This window comes from Saimiri boliviensis, chromosome 15 (assembly GCF_048565385.1).
Source record: "Saimiri boliviensis isolate mSaiBol1 chromosome 15, mSaiBol1.pri, whole genome shotgun sequence".
Taxonomy (NCBI): domain Eukaryota; kingdom Metazoa; phylum Chordata; class Mammalia; order Primates; family Cebidae; genus Saimiri; species Saimiri boliviensis.
In genome coordinates, this window is record NC_133463.1 from 62,341,030 (window position 1) to 62,362,084 (window position 21,055).

Below are 21,055 nucleotides of genomic sequence, written 5' to 3' on the forward strand. Positions count from 1 at the left end.
ATCATACAATTATTTGTTTATCTAGTTATTGCCTTTTTCTTCCTCACTTGAATATAAGTTCAATAAAGCTAGGTCTACTAAGTTTTGTTCAATACTGTATACCCAACAACTGGAAGACAGCTTGGCACTCAGTGGATATTTGTGAGAGAGAGAAAAATATTTAAAAATGAGATGGAACAAGAAAAAAGTGAAAAGAAATAAAGAGAAAAAAGAAAGACATAAAGAAAAAGAAAAAATAAAGAATAAAGAGAAATGAGTGAATAAATAAATAGTAGAATGTGGTAGTGAAGAGAGTAAGAATAGCACTGTCATCTGCTGCTAGAAATAACACTGCCTAAAAGACAAGCAAGGACTGGACCTCCAAATTTAGAAGCTTTCAAATTTAAAGCACAGATGTGGGCATTGTGCTCAGGAAAAAACAAAAACAAAACAAAACAAAACAAAACAAATATATTCCTGATGATTTCACATTTAATGAGATAAGTAAATTGCTAATCTCCAAATTCCTTGATGGTAGCATTGGCCACTTCTATGTTTGTTTTTACAATGGCTTTAAATAATCATTGAAATAAGTACATGTCAGCTCAACACCAGTAGGAAATATAAAGTGATGGTAAATTAATTAATTAATATATAAAATATCTCTATAGAATCATAGACATTTAGGATTAAAAGGGACAGTAGCAATCATTAAGATACTCATTGACACTTCAGTGATTTCTAAATACCCACTTTGTCCATTACAATCTATGCTTGAATGTCTTTGAGAATTCACTGCTTCCAGTAGCACATATCTATATTTGAAAAAAAAAAAAAAACCCAAATGTCAAAACCGCCTTCTTTATAATAAACTGCCTTGTACTATCTTATGGTTCTATACAGTAAATTCTACAGCTCATGCCAGAGGACAGATTTAATCTCTCTTACACAGAACAACATATCAAGCATTTGAAGCCAGTTGCCTCATCCTTCCTCACATCCCATACTCATTCTGTGGTAATTTTTCTATAATTTTTCTCCGTAATCTAATCTCTACAACTTTTCCTTTGGGATTAGAGACTATACAACATACTTTTGATTTCATCACATGCTTAGTGAAAGATAAGATGTACAATAAAACCCTGATAATTGATTACTTGCTGGGCATAATTAGTATTCATAAAAAATACTTAAATGACTACTCATAAACTAGCTCCCTCATTGTGATAATGGTTATTAAGATTTTAAAAACTAAAACTTGTTTTAGATTTACAAATTTATATTTTACAAAAGTCTTAATAGAATATTTGAAAATAGTGTTAGTTGCTTGCAAACACTTGAAAACATTTTAAAATATATTTTATACATAACCATATGATCTATTGTTGACAGACACGTAATAGGCACCTAAAAAACTGTTATGTTCACACAGTCTGGTTTTTTATGTAAAACAGTGTCAAACCAGTTCTTGAAACAAATTTGTTATACAATAATCTCAACTTCTGACACAAACTGGCAATTTAATGTGAATATTAAATCTCTCTGATACTTTGCTGTTTTCATATTTTTGTTGAGCCTTATATTCAGATGAGCTTACTTGAAAACAATATAAATTACGGTAACAATAAAGAATTCCTGCTTTCTTGGATTAAAACTGCTCACCTAAAATAAACATTTTGTGTTGAATTAGCCATTCTTTCCTTAAACCTAAAAATAATAGTGTACTTCTTATTTAAAAACTGTTAGAGTTTCGTTTAAGCTCTAGTTTTGAAGAAGAAAGGTCTACATCATATTCAATCTCAATTCAACATAATTTCATGTAACCTTATTAACCAAAGTAATATCCTACTGATATGATCATTAGAGTTAAATGTGCTGTGGCATAATTGACTATAGTATGTCAAAACAAACAGTAGTAATGTCTATAAAACCTCATAACATATTTGATTCTATAAGATGTACTTATCTAAGTTAAATTCCCACTGGGAAGTCCAATAAAAATAATTAATAATTATTATATATGCATATAAAAATATTCCTAGAATATATCCAATTTTTGTACATAAAAATAGTAACTATCAAGACTGCTCCTTAAAAGCTGACAGAACTTGTCCACATAATGAAAAAATAATAATGGAAATATAATTCTACTAAAATCTCCAAGAAAACCAATGCCAAAGTAAAATATGGTGGAGTAAAACACATTTTAATTATTATTTTAACATAGTAAAGCATGACGAATACCTTATTGAGAAAGGATACCCAACTGTGCTTAAAATCTATGTACTTTAACATCACTTAATGAAAGACTACATAAAAGACACTAAATGAATCTTGAATTTATCAATACTAGTCCAGGACAATGAAGACTGGGTTTTTATAGTCTCTGCCAGGCCATAAGTTTCTCTACAAAATAATGTACTTGATGATTTGAAAGTTCCCATCTAATTCTAAAATAGATAATTCTAGAAATACAAGACAATTTACTTACTACTTCTAAAATCATATCATTGCATACTTTCTTCTCTTTTCAAGTCAATGTTAGTTAAATTACTTAGGGCTATAATACTGAACTTTAGGGTTTAGTAATTACTGAAAAAAGATATTTAAAGATTAAGAAATGACATCAAAAGATATAGCTAAGGCAGCAAATTATTCTGATGAATTTACAAATGTCACTAGATATATGTTATATAAGTTTAAACATCTGAGTATTTTGTAAATAAAAAGTCAATTACTTTTCAGCTTACTCATATTAATGTATGTCTTCAAACATAGTTGAACAATTTATTTATTTTTGTTACAGACTTCCCATATTTCTATTCAGCCTAAATACCCACTCAAACAATTTTCTGTGGGTCTCAGTAACATAAATAGAAATTACTGGTTTCCATAATTCATTCATCTTTGAACAATTAGTTCAAATATTTTCTGAGCAGCCTTCCTTGACTCATATTTCGAGATTGTCAGTCTCTCTACTGTAATTCAATAACATTTTGAAAACACTGCTATGCAAGTGTTTCTCAGAATAAATTTGTAATTATTCTTTTTATTTAAAATTATATAGACTGCTCTATGGCATAGATTGTATTGTTGATTCCTATATACCTACTATCCAGTACAATGTTATGTACATCAAATTGTTAAAACATACTTTGTGAATAAAATGAAAATAACAATAGTATTTGTTGAACAATTAAGTCAGCAACTGTGCTACTTTTTTTTACACAACCACCCTATGAGGCAGTTGTTCTCAGATATTGAGAAGTTGTGACTTTGGGAATTAAACTTACTGCTCAAGATCATAAAGCTAATAAGGGGAAAAGTATAGTTTCAGCCTAGTTCTCTGACCAAAACTCAACATTGATAGTAAGCAATTTGTTTTTATCATTCTATTGGGAGAAAATACTTGAGTTTATGGCACTTCAAGTCATTACCATGTTTAATGCTTATAATAACCCTGATGCAATACTGTGATACTACAAAAACTACTTTGCAAATATAGAAATTGAGCTATAATCGTTCATTTGACCTGAACAAACTCTCACACATAGTAGTTGGCAAAGGTGGACTAAAATTCAGTAAGTAAATATTAAATTCTCATTTTGAGGACTATTGGACACTAATACAGCAAAATGTGGTATGGTGTTAATATTAATTTTTAAGATATTTAAACTAACATTATTTATTTTTTCTCTTTTGCTTCATTTTATCTCAATGTCCAAAAACTCTTCAAATGGAGGAGAATAAAAATAATTTTGTTACTGAGATAAAGTAGAAAATAAACTATTTTAAGATAATTTAAATGAAATTGTTTTTTCTTTATTTCTAATAACTATAAATATAATAATGATATGACAGTAAATATAAATATATGTAATTATAGATGATTAGTTCTAGTACGGAAAATAAGAAACAGAAACTCTTGGGTTTTTTTTTCTAAATTTTGTATGGCCAGATTTAAAAGATTCCATATAGGTACTCTTATGAATTCTGACTAAACTAACAAAATAATGTACAAAAAGTCATCTGAGATACTGAATTTTTGGTTTAGTAATAATACTGTAGTGTATTGTCAATAAATATTTCTGGAAATTAATTTTTAGAAGTTTTTGAAGGAGGGAATGGATGAATTTGTACAAAAACTGTGAAGCTTTATGATTGTTCCTGATCCCAAATTTTTTTTTTTTCAGTAACATGGTTTTAGTTTATCTGTTTCTTGCCAGTATGTTTTAAATTGTCAATCTCACTATAAATATATCATACTTATTGTTTCAAATAGAATTATTTCTGCCACATAATATAAATGGAAAGATATTAACTATAGTACAAAAGAAAAATTAATTGCAATGGACTGAAAATATCTGTGAAATATTTCAAGTTTTTTCAGATTACTCATTAATTTCACAGTTGTTATTTAAATAAAATAGTTATAGGTTGTTGGTTTATCAATGTGTTAATTAAACAAATTAACACTTACATTGAGTCTACACACACAAGTACAAAACACTGTGTGTATCCATGTTTTCTATGTGATCATGATAATATTGATGTCAATTATTAATACATGCCTCAGGTTATGAAAACAGATAAACTGGGAACCATTAATGATCAAAAGACCCTATAAAACTAAAAGTTTAACTGTAATGTGAATTTAAAAATTAAAAATATTAAATTATTACATAGTGCAAAACAGCATGAACTTGCAGACATCAAATGGACCTATGCTATAGCAACCTCTTACATTTATGTTTTACACTGTAATTAATTTCAGTAAAATAATATCCATTAGAATATTTGTTCATAGGACATTTTTGACTTTACAGATTTTCTGATGGTTAATTATAAAATTATTTTGAGTTTATAATTGTTCAAGGGCTATAAGTAAGACCTTTATATCCAGTTTCATTTTGTGAATTTTGAACTAGTAATACAGTAAAAGCAAGATATTATTATGGATTAATGAAAACGTGTTGCCTTTATTTTAAAAACACTGGTATTATAACTGTGACAAAAGGTAGTTATCTTTAACACTGAAATATGTAGAGGTTCATTATATTGAAGAAGGTAATTTCAAGACTTTAAGTGAACTTTCTAGCAAGTGAAATTGTAAACACTTGTTCTTAGCTTGAGAACTATTTTTTTTTTTTAATATCTATTGGTCAGAAACTGTACTAAGTATTGAAAGTGCAGTATGAATAAGACACACCCACTCCTTATCCTCAGAGAGCTTAAATTTTACAGGAAAAGTTATAGGACTGGTGATTACAAATGTAAGCTGCAATGGCAAGTTATAAGGATTACCTAGCCTTCTTGGAGGTAAAAATTTAAGCTAACTGTTGGAAAAGAAATTAGAATTATCTGGTTAAAAGGAACAAGGACTCGCTTCTCAGAGTAGTTTAATGGAGAAAATAATATGGTGTTTGACTAATTAAAATAAATTGTGTTTGGCAAAATAATAGAGTGATTGTGAGAGTTATATAAGATGAATTTGGAAATAGGGAAAAAAGCCAGATCATGCAGTTTCCCATGATCAAGTCTCTGCTTCATTCTTAAGGGTATTGAGAAATCACTGAAAGCTTTAAAAGAGTAAAATTATACAACTGGATTTTTATTCATAAAAGTTCATTTTTAGTACATTGTGTATCAGAGATTAGTCGGCTTTTTTTCTGAAATATCTAAAAAAATTAAGCAATCGGTTTTGAGCTGTTTACCAACTCATTGAGAAAATAACTTAAAAGACTCACTCTCTGCATACACACTATTACTTCTTTAGCACTTTGATCAACATTCATTTTACAAAATCTACCTTGTACCATCAGAATGTATTTCTCTATGTCCTCAACTCTGTTGCAATGTCCTGCAGGAAGGGAACATGCATTATTTATCTTAATTTCCTCCAGAACAGAATCTGGTACTGAGTAAGCATTTTAGGCATTGTGGCTGAGCCAAAATTATTATTTTAAATATAATACTGGTTTGATGTCAGCCATTCCCAATTTAGAAATTTGGATCTGCTAGTAATCAAGTCTTAGAAGATAGTTTCATAGCTAAAAGTACAGCTATATTTTAAGAACTTTCGTCGGGCGCCGTGGCTCACGCCTGTAATCCCAGCACTTTGGGAGGCCAAGGCGGGTGGATCATGAGGTCAAGAGATCGAGACCATCCTGGTCAACATGGTGAAACCCCGTCTCTACTAAAAATACAAAAAATTAGCTGGGCATGGTGGCATGTGCCTGTAATCCCAGCTAGGCTGAGGCAGGAGAATTGCTTGAACCCAGGAGGCGGAAGTTGCGGTGAGCCGAGATCGCGCCATTGCACTCCAGCCTGGATAACAAGAGCGAAACTCCATCTCAAAAAAAAAAAAAAAAAAAAAAAAGAACTTTTAAAAACACTAAGCAATAGATAGAATAACAGGTTTCCTCTACTCTTAACATTGACAAATATTTTTGCCCATAATATTAAGAGATTGTGTCTAGAGTATAATTAGATAAGCAGCAAACCAAAATCACTGAAATAGTAGTAAGTTATTGAAGAAGAAACAGAAAAACCAATATGAAATAAAATAGAAAGTTGATAAAAGTATAACAATTTTAATCATCATCAATAATGATGAATACAACATTAAAAATGTTTTCCATATAATGTTTTACATCTATTTTTTTTTAAATGAGGAATCCATTTTAAAGGTACATTATACCACTGAATGCATATTAAATTCAAAATAACCATTTTGTAAAGAATATGGGAAAAGGTAAAACATATCAATCCCTTAAACAGCACTGGGAGCTTGTGATAACAATGGAGAAAGTTTGAACACTGATTTGGAATCTACCAGGGACATACATTGGTTGCTTAATTAAAATGTACTTGAATAAACTTCAAAATTTTATATGGAACCATCTTAAAATCAATTTAATAGTTGACTATTACCTTTTCTATTTTCAATCTGCATTATTGTTCCAAGTTTATGTAAAATTTTAATTTATAGCCACAAAATTCTCACACTATTTGATGGAAAACTTTAGCTAAAGCAGAAATTGTATTATTAGTTGGTTTTACAATAAACTTATGTCAGAAATTATCTTCCTTCGCTATGGTGGGTAATAAAATAATTTTCAGGTAGTCTACCAGTATTAGCTCATGCAATTTTCCAAAGAGAATAAAACTAAATAAATTGTGATTTTAATATTTTAATATAATTTTACCTATTTAAATTTGCTGGTAATAAGAAAATAACTGTTTACTTCATTGAGCAAATCACAAATTTTAACACAAGCCCTATATTCTTATGAATGGTAATATTCATAATAGGAAAGTTAATAGAGAATCAAGGTGACACTGATTTAATCCTTTAGAGAAGACTATCACAGAATTCTAAAATGAATTCTAAATTCATTTTAGAATGTGCCTCCCTAAAGAGAATCAATGTAAGTACTTTCAGTACAAATTCTAATGGAAACAAACTTCTGAGATATTTTTGTATGATTTTTAATTAATATATGTAAAGAGGTCTTGATTTCTGTCCTTCATGTGCTCTAAGTATTGAATGGGTTTCCATTACTTAAATCATAGTGTGTATAAACCATGCCTAAACACGCTACAAAAATCATAGCCAGGTTAGAGAAAAAATTTTGATGTCTTAGAAATGGAGTAGATATTTTATATTTGAAATATGTTCAATTAATTAATGTTCTTACTGGTGCATATATTGATATAAATGAAGACCTTTTATTCTTTTACATTATTTGAATTTTTTCCCTAAACTTCTCTATGACACTTGCCACCAAGAAAGAGAAAAATGTGTTTTCTAGACTTCTTTATTTTGTAAAATGTAAGTTTATATTAATTGAGTAGAAAATTACCAATGTATGATGTGGCTTTATTTTTCTCTAAAAATAAATTAAAAATTTAAAGAATACTTAAATTTTGGACCATAATATCAATATAGCTGTTACCTTTTCAAAATGAGAAATCTTTCAATGCAATCATGTGAGTCAGGCAAAGAATAAGCTATGTAAAACAATCACCAGATATAAAGTTTCTGTATTTCCCAAACTGTATATATTTAAAATACTAACATCTGCATAACATAAAAATATCATGCAAACACTGAAAATTACTACATGGGATAAATCATCTACGTGTAAATATATGCACTGACTAATAAAAACTGGCTACTTTATTTTCCTGTTTCATGAACATCATCAAAACTGGTATGGAATAAACAACAGGTATTTGGTACTTGTTTTTACTGTGCTGTTTATGAATTACTTTTGTTCTACTTTTACCCCCTCCCCCTCCAACAATTGCGTTGTACTTTTTTGACTTCTTTTTTAATTTCAATTTCTATGCTTTCAAATTATTCCAGTTTGGGCTGTTACTATCCATATCTTTCAGCTACTTTGAACTTTTTCTTTTGTTTTCTATATCATGGCTCTCTTTCAGCTCATTCTCTAATTAGAATCATTACCAAAATATAGCTTTGGCTATAACTAAATGGGCACAAGTAAAATAACATCCAATACCTCTATGAGTAACAACTGCAAGCTCTTTAGTTCTTTCTATCTGTTCAGCATGTCTTGGTCTTCTCCTGGTACTTTGTGTATCTGCTTGATGAGGAGAGAGCCCGTCCTTGGACGTGTTGGGGTCCAGACCTGAATTTCTGAGACTCGTAACTTGCACTCGCTGTTCCTCGGAAAGTCTATGGATGGTGACAGCTGTAACACTGGATACAGTAACATCTGCAGGTGTGCTAGCAACAGCAATAGCACCAGTGGTAGTCCTGTTATGCTCCTCTAACTCACCAGTGGAGGTAGTGTGGGTCAATGTAGAAGAACCTGTGGGACACAGTAGCACTAGATGCTAACTTTTTCTTTTAAATTTTGTTTATTTTTTTCTGATAAGTTTCATCAATCATATTCTCTTCTATTACCTTAAGGATAATCAACATGAAGAGGCAAAACACAAACACGCCAGTAAATTGTGAAGTACACTAGGTCTGTAGGTTTGTTTCAATCATCCTATGGATAGATATACACACATAATACACCACATTTTAAAGGTAATATATTGAGAGGAGCAGGTGAAAAAGTAAACCCTTTATGTGGCCCTGAATCAAGCTTTTAAAAAAGTCTACAGTGAATTTTAGCAACAAATGCCTGGCAAGTGTCAGGTTCTGATGAAATGGGTAACTATGTAACCACACTTTTCTCAAAAGTATGCCTTGAATAGTCTGCCATAGCTCTTCATAATTTCTGGGAAAAATACCAAAATTTTCTATTTTAAGACAAGCAAGCAAAGAAAAGAGAATTTAAAATTAAAGCCAAAATGAAAATAAATGATGGAAAAAATGAGACATTAAAATAATCATTATATGAAAATGTCTTTCTTAACCTCATTGTTATGAGCTCTCTAAGTACCTTAGAATTTATTGAGTTTTTAAAACTTAGTTAATACTTTTTACTATTTTTAAGTATAATTTTGCCAATTCTTAACTAATTAAAATTAAGCAAATTATTTAATTTGGGAGCAGTTGAAAATTAACTATTAGTATATAGCATGGAACTTTAATTCACACAACACTAGTTTTAACTATTGATTGGGAATTTCTAAATATCTCATTCATAAGCATTTCATAGTGTGTATGTGTGCACATGTGTTTGTATAATTCCACCACATTTTATTACAATTAAAGATTTTTTAATAATTTAAAAGTATGTATTCAAAGTGACAAATTAAGGTTTGCTTTTCATTTTACTTAAATTTTTTTAAAAGCTGACCTATATAATGAAGAAAAGTAACCTAATAATAGAAGCGTCAAATTGAATGGGGATATATTTAAAAAGATCTTGACAGCTAAAATGCTTAACAACAACAAAAACAAATTACTGGATTTTGGAGCTGCAGCTACTAATTAGGAATCATAGTCAGATACTGGTTCAAAACTTCTGAATATTTTTTAAAGCCAATGAGTGGTATATGTTTTTATACATTTCTCTTCTCAACATTTCAAAATTCTGCTGGCAATGTTTAATTAGATATTTTAGATAAAAATGCATAGGGATATTTTAACTATTCTGAAAGAGAAAAAAAGCAGTATTGATATGGTTTGAGAATACTCTTTCATTTTTTTTTTCCTCTTGTGCTGTAGGCAGGTGATTAGTAGGACTAATAATTCTACTTTTTGCCTTAAATTCAAAAAGGATGAAAGGAAGTTAAACCTGGAGCCCCTCTCTCACAGGCCAAGAAAAAGGACCATTTCTTCCCCCAATTCTTCCAGATTGAGTCGTCATATCTGAATTTGATGTAGAAATTCAGAAGTGTTAAACTGTTTTATATTTTAAAGGAGCCAAAAGCAAATGAGGTATGACTATTTTAAATATTTTAATATGTTTTTAAACATGAATCAGAAAGCTTCTATTGAATATTTAATCCAAGTTGTTCTGTGAATAATCTATTTCATAGATCAGAATCTACTAAGTTCACATGGGTTATATAAATCAGATTGCAGTATTTAGTCAGCTAATATTTGATAATAACTTTTTAATCACATGGCTAAACAATAATTATGCTTGCACTACTAAAATACAGTAATTGAACTCATCGTAAACTGTACATTTGGGATATACAGTTTCATACATACATCATAATGAGCTCATGTGCTCTTTACTATATAACCTGATCTGTATTATTCTCCTAGAGAGTTAGAACCTTTTATTTTTGAGAGGAATATGAGGTCATAGAAAAAACAAATACTTTAATATTTTTATAACCTCATCATAATTTCCAGGTTTAGTTTCAATGAAAGAAACTACTAACTATAAACATATGTTGGTAATTATAAGCTATATTTATGAGAAATGATGAAACTTATACATTGTCACATATCTGAGCATGCCTACCTTCTACAAAGAGGTGGATTAAATTATCATATTCCATCAGAGTCATTATAATTAATACTAAATAATCTCATGAATTTGAGTCAATAAATCTGAGATAATCCTTATGAACAGGCTTAGGGGGCTTAGGCTGCTTCTCTAACTAATCATTAAAGACCTGCCGACCAATTTCTTGGACTCATTTTCAAACACTCATTTTCTTGAAGACCTCAGGAGATAAACATAGTTCCAGACCAAATTTTGGAGTTAGAACTGGTCTAACTATAATTTTTAGACCCAGGACTTTCTAGCAGCTCCAATCTTAAAATCTTTAGCATAAGAGCTATACTTCCCACCAATGGTGGTGATGATTCAGTACTATTCCCTTAACCTGAATGGAGGACAATGTTTAAGGTTGAAATAAAGCATAAATCCCACAATTTCTTTAATAATCATAACCTAACCAGATAGGTATGCCAACTAGATATTTTACTAACCCGTACTTATATTTTACTTATATATTGTATTCATATTCTTTCCATACTGAAATGCAAGCTCCCTGAAGGCTAAAATTTTTGCATAGTTTGTTCACTGCTGAATCTCTAGCTCCTAGAACATTGCCTGGCACATAGTAGATGCTCAAGAAACATTCATCAGTAGAAAGAATAAATGAAAGAATTAATTTAATAGGACTAAAATAATATTAACAATAAAAAGACACAATTCACAAATGGAATGATTATAATTTCAACCACACAAAAGTTGCATTTTAAATAGTGACATGAATGAAGAGTAATTTCAAAGCAGGGAGAACATAAAATTTTGGTTTTAACTTTCAAAAACATCACTTTGAAAAAGTGTGGAATCTGAATATTTAGTTGCATTATGTAATAATTACTTCAAAATTTTTTTATTAGTTCTGAAGCAGAAGTTTACTCTGTTAGTGTGAAATATATTTACTTAGAATATTCAAAATTCTGTAGAATTAAAAGTAGATATATCTCATGCTGACAGAAAGTATAAAATCATCTATATTTAGTTAGATATGTTGGATATATATACCATAACTATAAAGAAATAACACTAATTTCCTCTTTAAGGTAATAAAGTCATCAATTACCATACAACTATGTCATATATTATATTTACCATTTTATTTTAACATAAAAATTTAAAATACTGATATTGGTAATATTTTAAATTGGCAGTGTACGAAACACAGATTTTTAAATTGTCAAAATTCACCACCTAACAGTTTAAAAATACTCAAAATTTTTGCACACACAACCTTTTTATTAAGTAATTCCCAAGGCTGGAAAAAGCCTTAGAATGACGTATAGCAATAATTCAATATTAAATATACACACAGCTATCCAATGTTAAAATGACATTTTTCTTTCATTTTTGAAAAAAAATATACTGCACAATTATGTAAGCATGTCTTCATAGTTAATGTATATGTTAAATGTATATATTACAAGATATAAAACTCAAAGGAAGAAAATGTACATTCAGAAAACTCAGTCTTCATTTTCTATCAAATGATATATATGGTGTAGCTTATCACAATTGGATTATCCTGTCATTTAGTTGAGAAAAATTTTAAAAAAAAGGTGTTCATTATATAAAAACATCTGAAATTTAATTTTAATAATTTTATTAAACAAAACATTCCTAAATTAACAAAAATAAAATAAAAATGATTTACATATATGAACATGTTTTTATAAGTCATAACTATATGTCATCTTTGAAATTATGATAATGGAAAATCACGTTACACATGTAAGTTGAAAATTTTATTTAATAATAATGTTACAATATTAAATTTTAAATTTTATGTGTATTCAAAACTTAAGTTTTGAATGTTTTTAAATTTTAACAAAATGTGTACCAAATAATTCCTCATAATAGAATTTGAACTTCATTTTAAAATTTTTCTCCTATAGATAGTTTTAATATTTTATGCTAAGCTGCTTTGCAATTATTCTCTAGCTCATTACCAAAATAAAGAACAGAATATATTGTTAGAGATATGCATGGATGACCCTAAATATATAAGAACATGTAAAAATAACTACATATTCAAAGAAGTTTTTAGGTAATTATGTTTAGCACATTGTTATGTAAATTAGATTAATATATTATGTTCCTTTAATTTTAATGTTTCATATGAAACATTTGAATGGAAGTTTAACAAAATAATTTTGTGACATTATGATATGTAATAAAGTAAAATGCCATAAATGTTTAACATTAAAACTGAAAAATAAAAACTATATTTAATTTGGAAGTGGTTGAAAATTAACCATTAGTATAAATTCGGAAAAATTTATACTAATGGTTTATTTATACTAATAGTCAATATTTGTGTATAATACATATACGCAAATAACACCACATAAAGTCTAAATACTATGACTAATTCTATTGAAGCCATCATTTGGATAGTCATTAGCACATGTAATCTAATGTTTGTTATTTGTTTTTCTTCTTTTCTTTAATATGACTTCTGTGAAACTTATAAGAAAACATGCCAATAAATAAGGATACTTATAAACTAACTGAATATGAGGGTGTGAAGTGAAACAAAGCCCTGATTTGTTACATTTTTTTAAATTTACAGTTTTAACTAAGCATATGCTAGTTGGGAAAATAACTAAAATATTCTGCAATTTAAAAATTATTGATATCAGTTTTTTTTTTGTTTTTTTTTTGTTTGTTTGTTTGTTTGTTTTGAGACGGAGTCTTGTTCTCTCACCAGGCTGGAGTGCAGTGGCACAATCTCGGCTCACTGCAACCTCTGCTTTCTAGGTTCAAGCAATTCTTCCACCTCAGCCTCCCAAGTAGCTGCGACCACAGGTGCTTGCCACCACGTCTGGCTAATTTTTTTTTATTTTTAGTAGAGATGGGTTTTCGCCATGTTGGCCAGGATGGTCTCGATCTCTTGACCTCGTGATCCGCCTGCCTCGGTGTCCCAAAGTGCTGGGATTACAGGCATGAGCCACTATGCCCAGCCTGATATCAATATTTTTAAATGTGGATACCCTTGTATATAATAGTTTAAACTGGTAGATGGCTGCATACTATGAATATCCAAGTTAGAAAAGAGTGGATAAACTGAAAGTAGGCCTTAAAACTGTAAGAGAAATAGAAATGTTTTGCCTTTGATTAATTGTTATTAGGTACAAAATTATCTTTCTGACTAGGTAAATTTTGGGTGAATCTGGAAAACAATTAGTTTATACTTTTTTAAAAATATATATGTCTATATTGGTCTTATAAATTTTGATTTCAAATTAAAATGCTTTATGTTGAAACTTCATAAGATTAAAATCTTGAAATAGATTACTCAATAATACAATATAGCCTTGATTATAAGATGCACATCTAAGAAAAACACTGCAGCAATTAAACTATGAAATGACAATGCAAAATTGACTAACACTTGTGCCCAGATTTCTGAGGTTAAAGTAAAAAGAAATTCATTTTAGTAATGTAAGAAAAAATTCAGTAATTCATGTAACAGATGATCTAAAATTAAGAATAGGTAAATACTAATTTAAAAATATAATTGAATTTAAATACATATCACCATTCTAAATTTACTGACATACAGATATATATGTTTATTTTTATGTTATATATTTTATTCAAGTTTATAAGCATTAAGTAGGAAACCAGTATTACATTTTACATTTGGATTTGTTATTTATCATGTACAAGTGGCCTTAATATTATAATATGAAAAATGAATGAACAAATAAATAAAATATTTGCAATTCAATCTGAAACTGATTATAGTAAAATTTGTCAGTAAATGTAGTGGTATATCTACTAAAATCACACTGTGACTAAATTAATGACTGTAAAACAAATGTTAACAAATTATATATGATTTCACATACTTTATATGCAAGATAAGGATCTCAAATTATGAATTGCTTGAAATTTTAATAAATGCACATGCTAAGCAACCATAAATACTTTTTAAAATGGAATATGGAAACTTTTAGAAAGCCTTAAGTAGACTACAGTTTTGGTCAACCATGACAAAACAGTACACACACATAAATCTATGAATGTTATATCGCAGTTTTGTCCTAAGAAGCAGAAAGATAGACAACTCATTTCTTAGTACAAAAAAATATAATAAGAGTGTGCTAGGCAAAACCTATTTTTAATGGAGAGTTTAAGAATCTTGAAGATAGTATCTCTCTCTCAAAAGATCATTTACTGCTTCACCCAGTTGATAAAGACAAATTTGTAGAACTAAATTTCAGAGAAGTATCACTTTAGTTTTTTTTTTTTTTTTTTTTTGAGATGGAGTTTCGCTCTTGTTACCCAGGCTGGAGTGCAATGGCGCGATCTCGGCTCACCGCAACTTCCGCCTCCTGGGTTCAAGCAATTCTCCTGCCTCAGCCTAGCTGGGATTACAGGCACATGCCACCATGCCCAGCTAATTTTTTGTATTTTTAGTAGAGACGGGGTTTCACCATGTTGACCAGGATGGTCTTGATCTCGACCTCGTGATCCACCCGCCTCAGCCTCCCAAAGTGCTGGGATTACAGGCTTGAGCCACTGCGCCCGGCATCACTTTAATTTTTTATGCATTTTAGAAGTTTCTCTAAGGTGTATCAGTGCATCAGAGGTGTCATTTTTAAATTTTGAAATGCAAATCCAAAAAAACACACACCACTTGCAGAAATAAATTTCACACAATACAAACTGAAGTCTTTTTATGTTACTAAGTATAACGTCTTATAAAGTCACAAAACTGACAATAAATGTTGAAGATCGAGTTTTAAAAGAAAATTCATGGCATTATTGTTACATTTCACAACAGAAAGAGAAAAAAATAGGATGCCCTTCTACATTTTTGTACAACCATCAACCAAAATTCTGAATTTTTAGATCTCTTTGTTGAGACAGCTGTCGTCTCTTAACTAGAGGAGAAGCATTTGTCATTCTGGGATTCCCCCAAACAAACAAATGAAATTTCACACACATTTGTTTCATTTATTTCCACATAAAATCTTGTGGAACAGCTGGCAGTTCTCATGGAAGAGTATTTTATTTCAAGATGTCATGTTAGGAGCACCTCATTTTCATAGCTTTGTTTTCTCTGACAATCCTTGCCTTATTAATATCATTTGAAAGCAGAGAACATATCTTATACAGGTTTATCCCCTACTTCCATATGAATATTTGATAAATATGTGAGGAGAGAATAAATTAGTAAAAATATCTAAATGTCTTACTTTTTTCTGAATAATATAAAAGTTTTTTTATTTAATTAATATTTATTGATGGTAAAATTTATTTTTCAGGATATAAACATAAGAATTGGATATCTTCAAATACACTCAAATAATGCAAAATGCATTTATAATATGCTTTTATTTTATATTTCATGTTCTAGAATAGAGGTATGAAAAAGAGGAAGAAACATCTGACACAAATAAATTATTTCTTCATTTATGTTTTCTCAAGTGAGAGTATCATTTTCCCTGTTTCTTCTATCTCTCAATATTCTCTCCAAAAACACAAAACTAGTATTTTATAATGATAGTATTTGTTCATTCTGAAAGAGAAAGGAGAAAAGTAAAGAAAATCTGAGGGTGGGGTTACCTTTTATTACCAAAAATGATTGAAAGAAAAAATAAGATGTGTCTTTATCCTAACCTACTCCTCATATCCCTTGGTCACTTCTCCCTTCACTACCTGAATATACCCCTGTTTATCCTTTGTTTTCTTCCAACAGTGGCTGGCCTTCAAGTGTGGGGCCTATGGAAGTGTCATCATTTTTCATTAATTGTATATGGTCTTTTCTTTAATGCTTAAAATATATGTAAGATTGGTTTTATACATGTGGTATCATTTAATGACAACAAAGAAACAATCCTCACTACCTACATCTTTCTCCTTGTGCCTCAATTGTGTTAAAAGAGGTTCTTAAGAATTATTTCCTACCAAAATTATTCTCTCAGAACAGACAAATAACTTTTTGGTTGAAAGAGAACCATACTAGAGTAATTGTTTAACTATTCCATTTTATTAGTTTATTATTAAGTTTTCTCTCCTTACAAAAAATACTTGGGGGAATTTTAGAGATAATGTGTTTTGGGGAGAAGTGTGAAGCTTGTTAGAAGACCATTTCATTATTTTTATTGAGAAATTTATCATAAGTTGCTATCTGATCCCTAAGATTGTTTTATAACTGGAAGAATGGTTCATTATTAACAGGTCTGGTGTAAAGAAGGTGTGGATGGCTAGGAAGGGCTTACATTCTGGAGGAAAGACTATTATGGTGTTGATTTGGGAAGGGTTGCTGAGCAACTGGTGAGAAGCGCCATAAATATGTTCAAATAAAGCAGCCTAATAAGAAACACTGGCTAAAAAAAGTCTTAGCTTTCCTGCAACATACGTTCTGTAGAGCATTTTTTATACTATAGCAGCAAATTAATTAGTAACAGGAGTTATTTTCTTGAAAATAAATACCAATTTTGGCTTAGAAAACATAGCACATTAGAGGGAAAAAAATCTTCAGAAATGGTAAGAACATATAGAGTCTATCATCAAAAGCTAGCATTAACCTAAAAGGCAAATATATTACATATTAATATTATATATGGAGTATTACATATAATTATATATTTGGGATATTTATATTTGTCCATATTTAGAAATAAATATATTTCTTCATGTGATTATTATGCTAATTTCCTTTACACAAATACCTTTCATTTGAAGACTATAAGTAAAAAACAAATAAAAAAACAAAAACTGTCTTTTAATACCAACAATAAGCAAAGGTATGAACACCCAGTATACATTATTTATATTTGCCTTCAAGTATGCTTTGTTTCTTTAGTTTTATTAAGGCAACAGATGATGTTAAAATTTAGCCATAAAATGTAGAGATCTGACCAATAAGGACCTCAGAAATAATATATTTTAATGTTATAACATCTGGCCAACTGTCTTTGACTCTTTCTACTCTATGAGTAGAAAGTTTAATCTTCAGGGTAATATAAATCAGAAGGTTAATTAGAGCTTCCTTCACTCAAATCTTCCCTGGAGGGGAGACAGATAAGTTTGTTGGTTAATTAGAAAGTCCATCAAATTTAGACACAATATACTTGGAAAGAGAGAAATAAAATGGTGAAACATGAAGGAAGAGATTCAGCAAAATACTTCTGCTTTACCTCTTTGTACCTATTGACAAAACAAACCCTATCTTGTATTCACTCCAAAAAATGCAAATGTTATAACTGAATCTTTCTAATACCCTACCCTTTCTACACCAAGTAGAATGGATATTTTTCCTCTTTCTCTATGTTTCAATAGCGTTCTAAACATCCTAACTTTAAAATGTATTACATTCCATCTTTTCTATACTTCATCCTTGCTAATTCACAAACACAAATTAAATGACTATTATACTTTAGATACATGACAAATTATGGTAGATGATAGATAGATAGATAGATAGATAGATAGATAGATAGATAGATAGATAATAGTCTCCATCCATGTCTTTCAAGTAAATAGTGTAATAGCTATTTAAAAAATAATCAGATCAATATGATATGCTTAATCAAGGATATTCAGATAACTAGGAAAACACAGCTGGGGAAGACTTGAGATTTGCCTACACAAACCAGGAAGACTTTCTAGTTGAAAAGACATTGGCATTGATCTCAAAGGATAAGCAGATTTTCCCTGATACATGAGAGATAAAATAACATTTTAGCCGAGGTAGCAGCTTAGAAAAAAGTGAGGTAGAGGAAAAGGCAAGACATACTCGGAAAACTGCAAATTATTTGGCATGCTAGGAATGACAAAAGAGAAATTGTAGGCATCAAGACTTGAAGAACCAAAACACTTCAACTTAACTTGAAAAAATGAGGCATCACTGAAGGGCATAAAGCATGAGATTGGTAACAAGATTGGCATTTTAGAAAGAATGTTCTTGCTATAATGTGGACAGGGTAATAAAGAGCTACAAGGACTACGGCAGAGGTCACCAACCCCCAGGCCACAGACTGGTACCAACTGCCTGTCAGATCAGCGGTGACATCAGATTCTCAAAGGAGCATGAACTGCTCATTCAAGAGGCCTAGGTTGCACACTCCTTATGAGAATCTAATGCCTGATAATCTGTCACTGTCTCCCATCAACCCCATATGGGACCACCTAGTTGCAGAAAAACAAGCTGAGGGCTCCCACTGCTTCTATATTACGGTGAGTTGTATAATTATTTTATTATATCTTACCATACAGTAATAATAGAGTGCACAGCAAATGTAATATGCTTGAATCATCAATAAACCATCCCCACTCCCTGGTTTATGGAAAAACTGTCTTCCACAAAACTCGTCTCTGGTGCCAAAAATGTTGGGGACTGCTGGACTACAAGGAAGACAAACATTTAACTGCTTCAACCTATGGGCATTTTGCAACTGAGTTTCTAGATTTGGCAAATAAATATATAGACCACTCAGTTAAATGTAAATATCACATAAACAACAATTGTTTTATTGTTTTGCTTGTTTTTAGTATAACTATATCCTGTACAATACTCAGGACACATTTTGGAAAAAAGTGTTTCATTTTTTTGTCTGAAATTAAAATTCAGCTGGGCATCCTGGATATTATCTGGAAAATCGACCTTGATATTTAGACTTACAAACTGAAAATTTCCTACATATCAAATAAGTAAAAACTAGTAATAAATATTGATCCTTTCTATGAAAGTATTATTCGATTGATCCTGTGAAAACATTTGGAATCACAGAGAATGGGCCTGATGACATCACAAGGACATCTAGGCAAAATTCATGCAAGCATCTTTTCATTAAATGAGAAACTGAAAGAAGTCACATTGAATATAGTGTTCTAAGTTCTTTTATTTGAAATATATTTAAGTCCTATAACCATTTTAGTATTAAAACCATCAAATACTCTAGTCCTATATTCATTATAAAAATACATGTTCTATATTTAAGGAAAAATGCATATTGAGAATTAAATTCATAGTTTTACATATAAAAAAGTCAGCTTTCTGGATAATGGTTCAATCCATAGAAACTTGAATGAAAGATATTTCCAGCAAGAACTTACTATTCCTTGAATTCTTTACAGACACTGTAAGTGGCAACAAAACGTGAATAGTTATCTAACCTCACAATATTGAGTAATACTTTTTGACTCATTAGTCTTTATTCAGGCGATGGAAAATAGAAAATGGAAAGTAGAAAATTCAATTTTCTCAGTGGATAGATAGATAATTGGGTAGATATAGATAGCTTCTATGAGTCTATCTCGTCTTCTCTCTCTCAAATATGAGCCTATATGTCTGTGTGTATATATGTGTATATCTATATCTATGTGGAGAGATATGTATATAAAGAAATATCTGAACTCTGAAAAGATGTTTGAAGAGTGTTCTATTTAATCAAAATCATATGCATTTTTTGGATTGAATTTTTGATGACAATATTAATTAAAGCAAAAAAAATTAATCATTAGTGTAGTTTTAAATATCTAAGTTTTATATCCACCCAGATAATTGTGATATATTCCAATTACAGATTGAAGATGAATATTCAACCATTTTCCTGTAGTATATTTTTAACCTTTATAAAGATAATGAAAACTTGCTTTACTCATCTGTGAGAAGATATCTTTGTATCTCTCCAGATTCGTGATTAGAGATGATTAAGATACTATAAATGTATTTGACATTCCAATGTCTACTTTAAATGACTAGATATCAGAAATATTTTTAAAACATGAAAAGCAATAGACATTTATTGATCTCTTAGTATTTGTCAGACATAATCCTAATTTAATCATTTAATCCTCAAAAGTACACTATGAGCTAATAATAGTAAAGCTCAGAGCTGCTTCAAAACATACACCAACATATCTAGTAACTGGCAAAGCTAGGAAATGGACCCAAATTGCACAATCTCAAAACAATGATCCTAACTTCTGTGAAGTTAGTGCCTTTATGTAGCCTCTCCAATACAGTACAGCATGTAAACACTGGTGTCTGAGTCATGTTATTTATTTATGTTTTGTTTTCACTGTATTTCTTTTCCATCACCTCCTTCCTAAACAAAGGCTTGATTGCTTTCAGGTTCCTCCTGCAACTCCCTTGCTGTATGGCAGGATTTTTCTGAAGAGTT

At 30.0% G+C, this 21,055-nt stretch overlaps 1 protein-coding gene across 8 annotated transcripts in view; it reads right to left on the reverse strand.

Annotated features, from left to right (window-relative positions):
- The window catches only part of CSMD3 (CUB and Sushi multiple domains 3), a 1,243,168-nt gene that overhangs the window by 795,566 nt on the left and 426,547 nt on the right, over window positions 1-21,055 (reverse strand). For 5 of the 8 annotated variants that reach the window (XM_074387060.1, XM_074387062.1, XM_074387063.1 and 2 more), the window contains exon 7: window positions 8,508-8,819. The exons of the other annotated variants lie outside the window; for them this stretch is intronic. In XM_074387060.1, coding sequence (XP_074243161.1) covers window positions 8,508-8,819 — 312 coding nt within the window. The remainder of the gene's footprint in view (window positions 1-8,507; window positions 8,820-21,055) is intronic. 8 annotated transcript variants of the gene reach the window in all.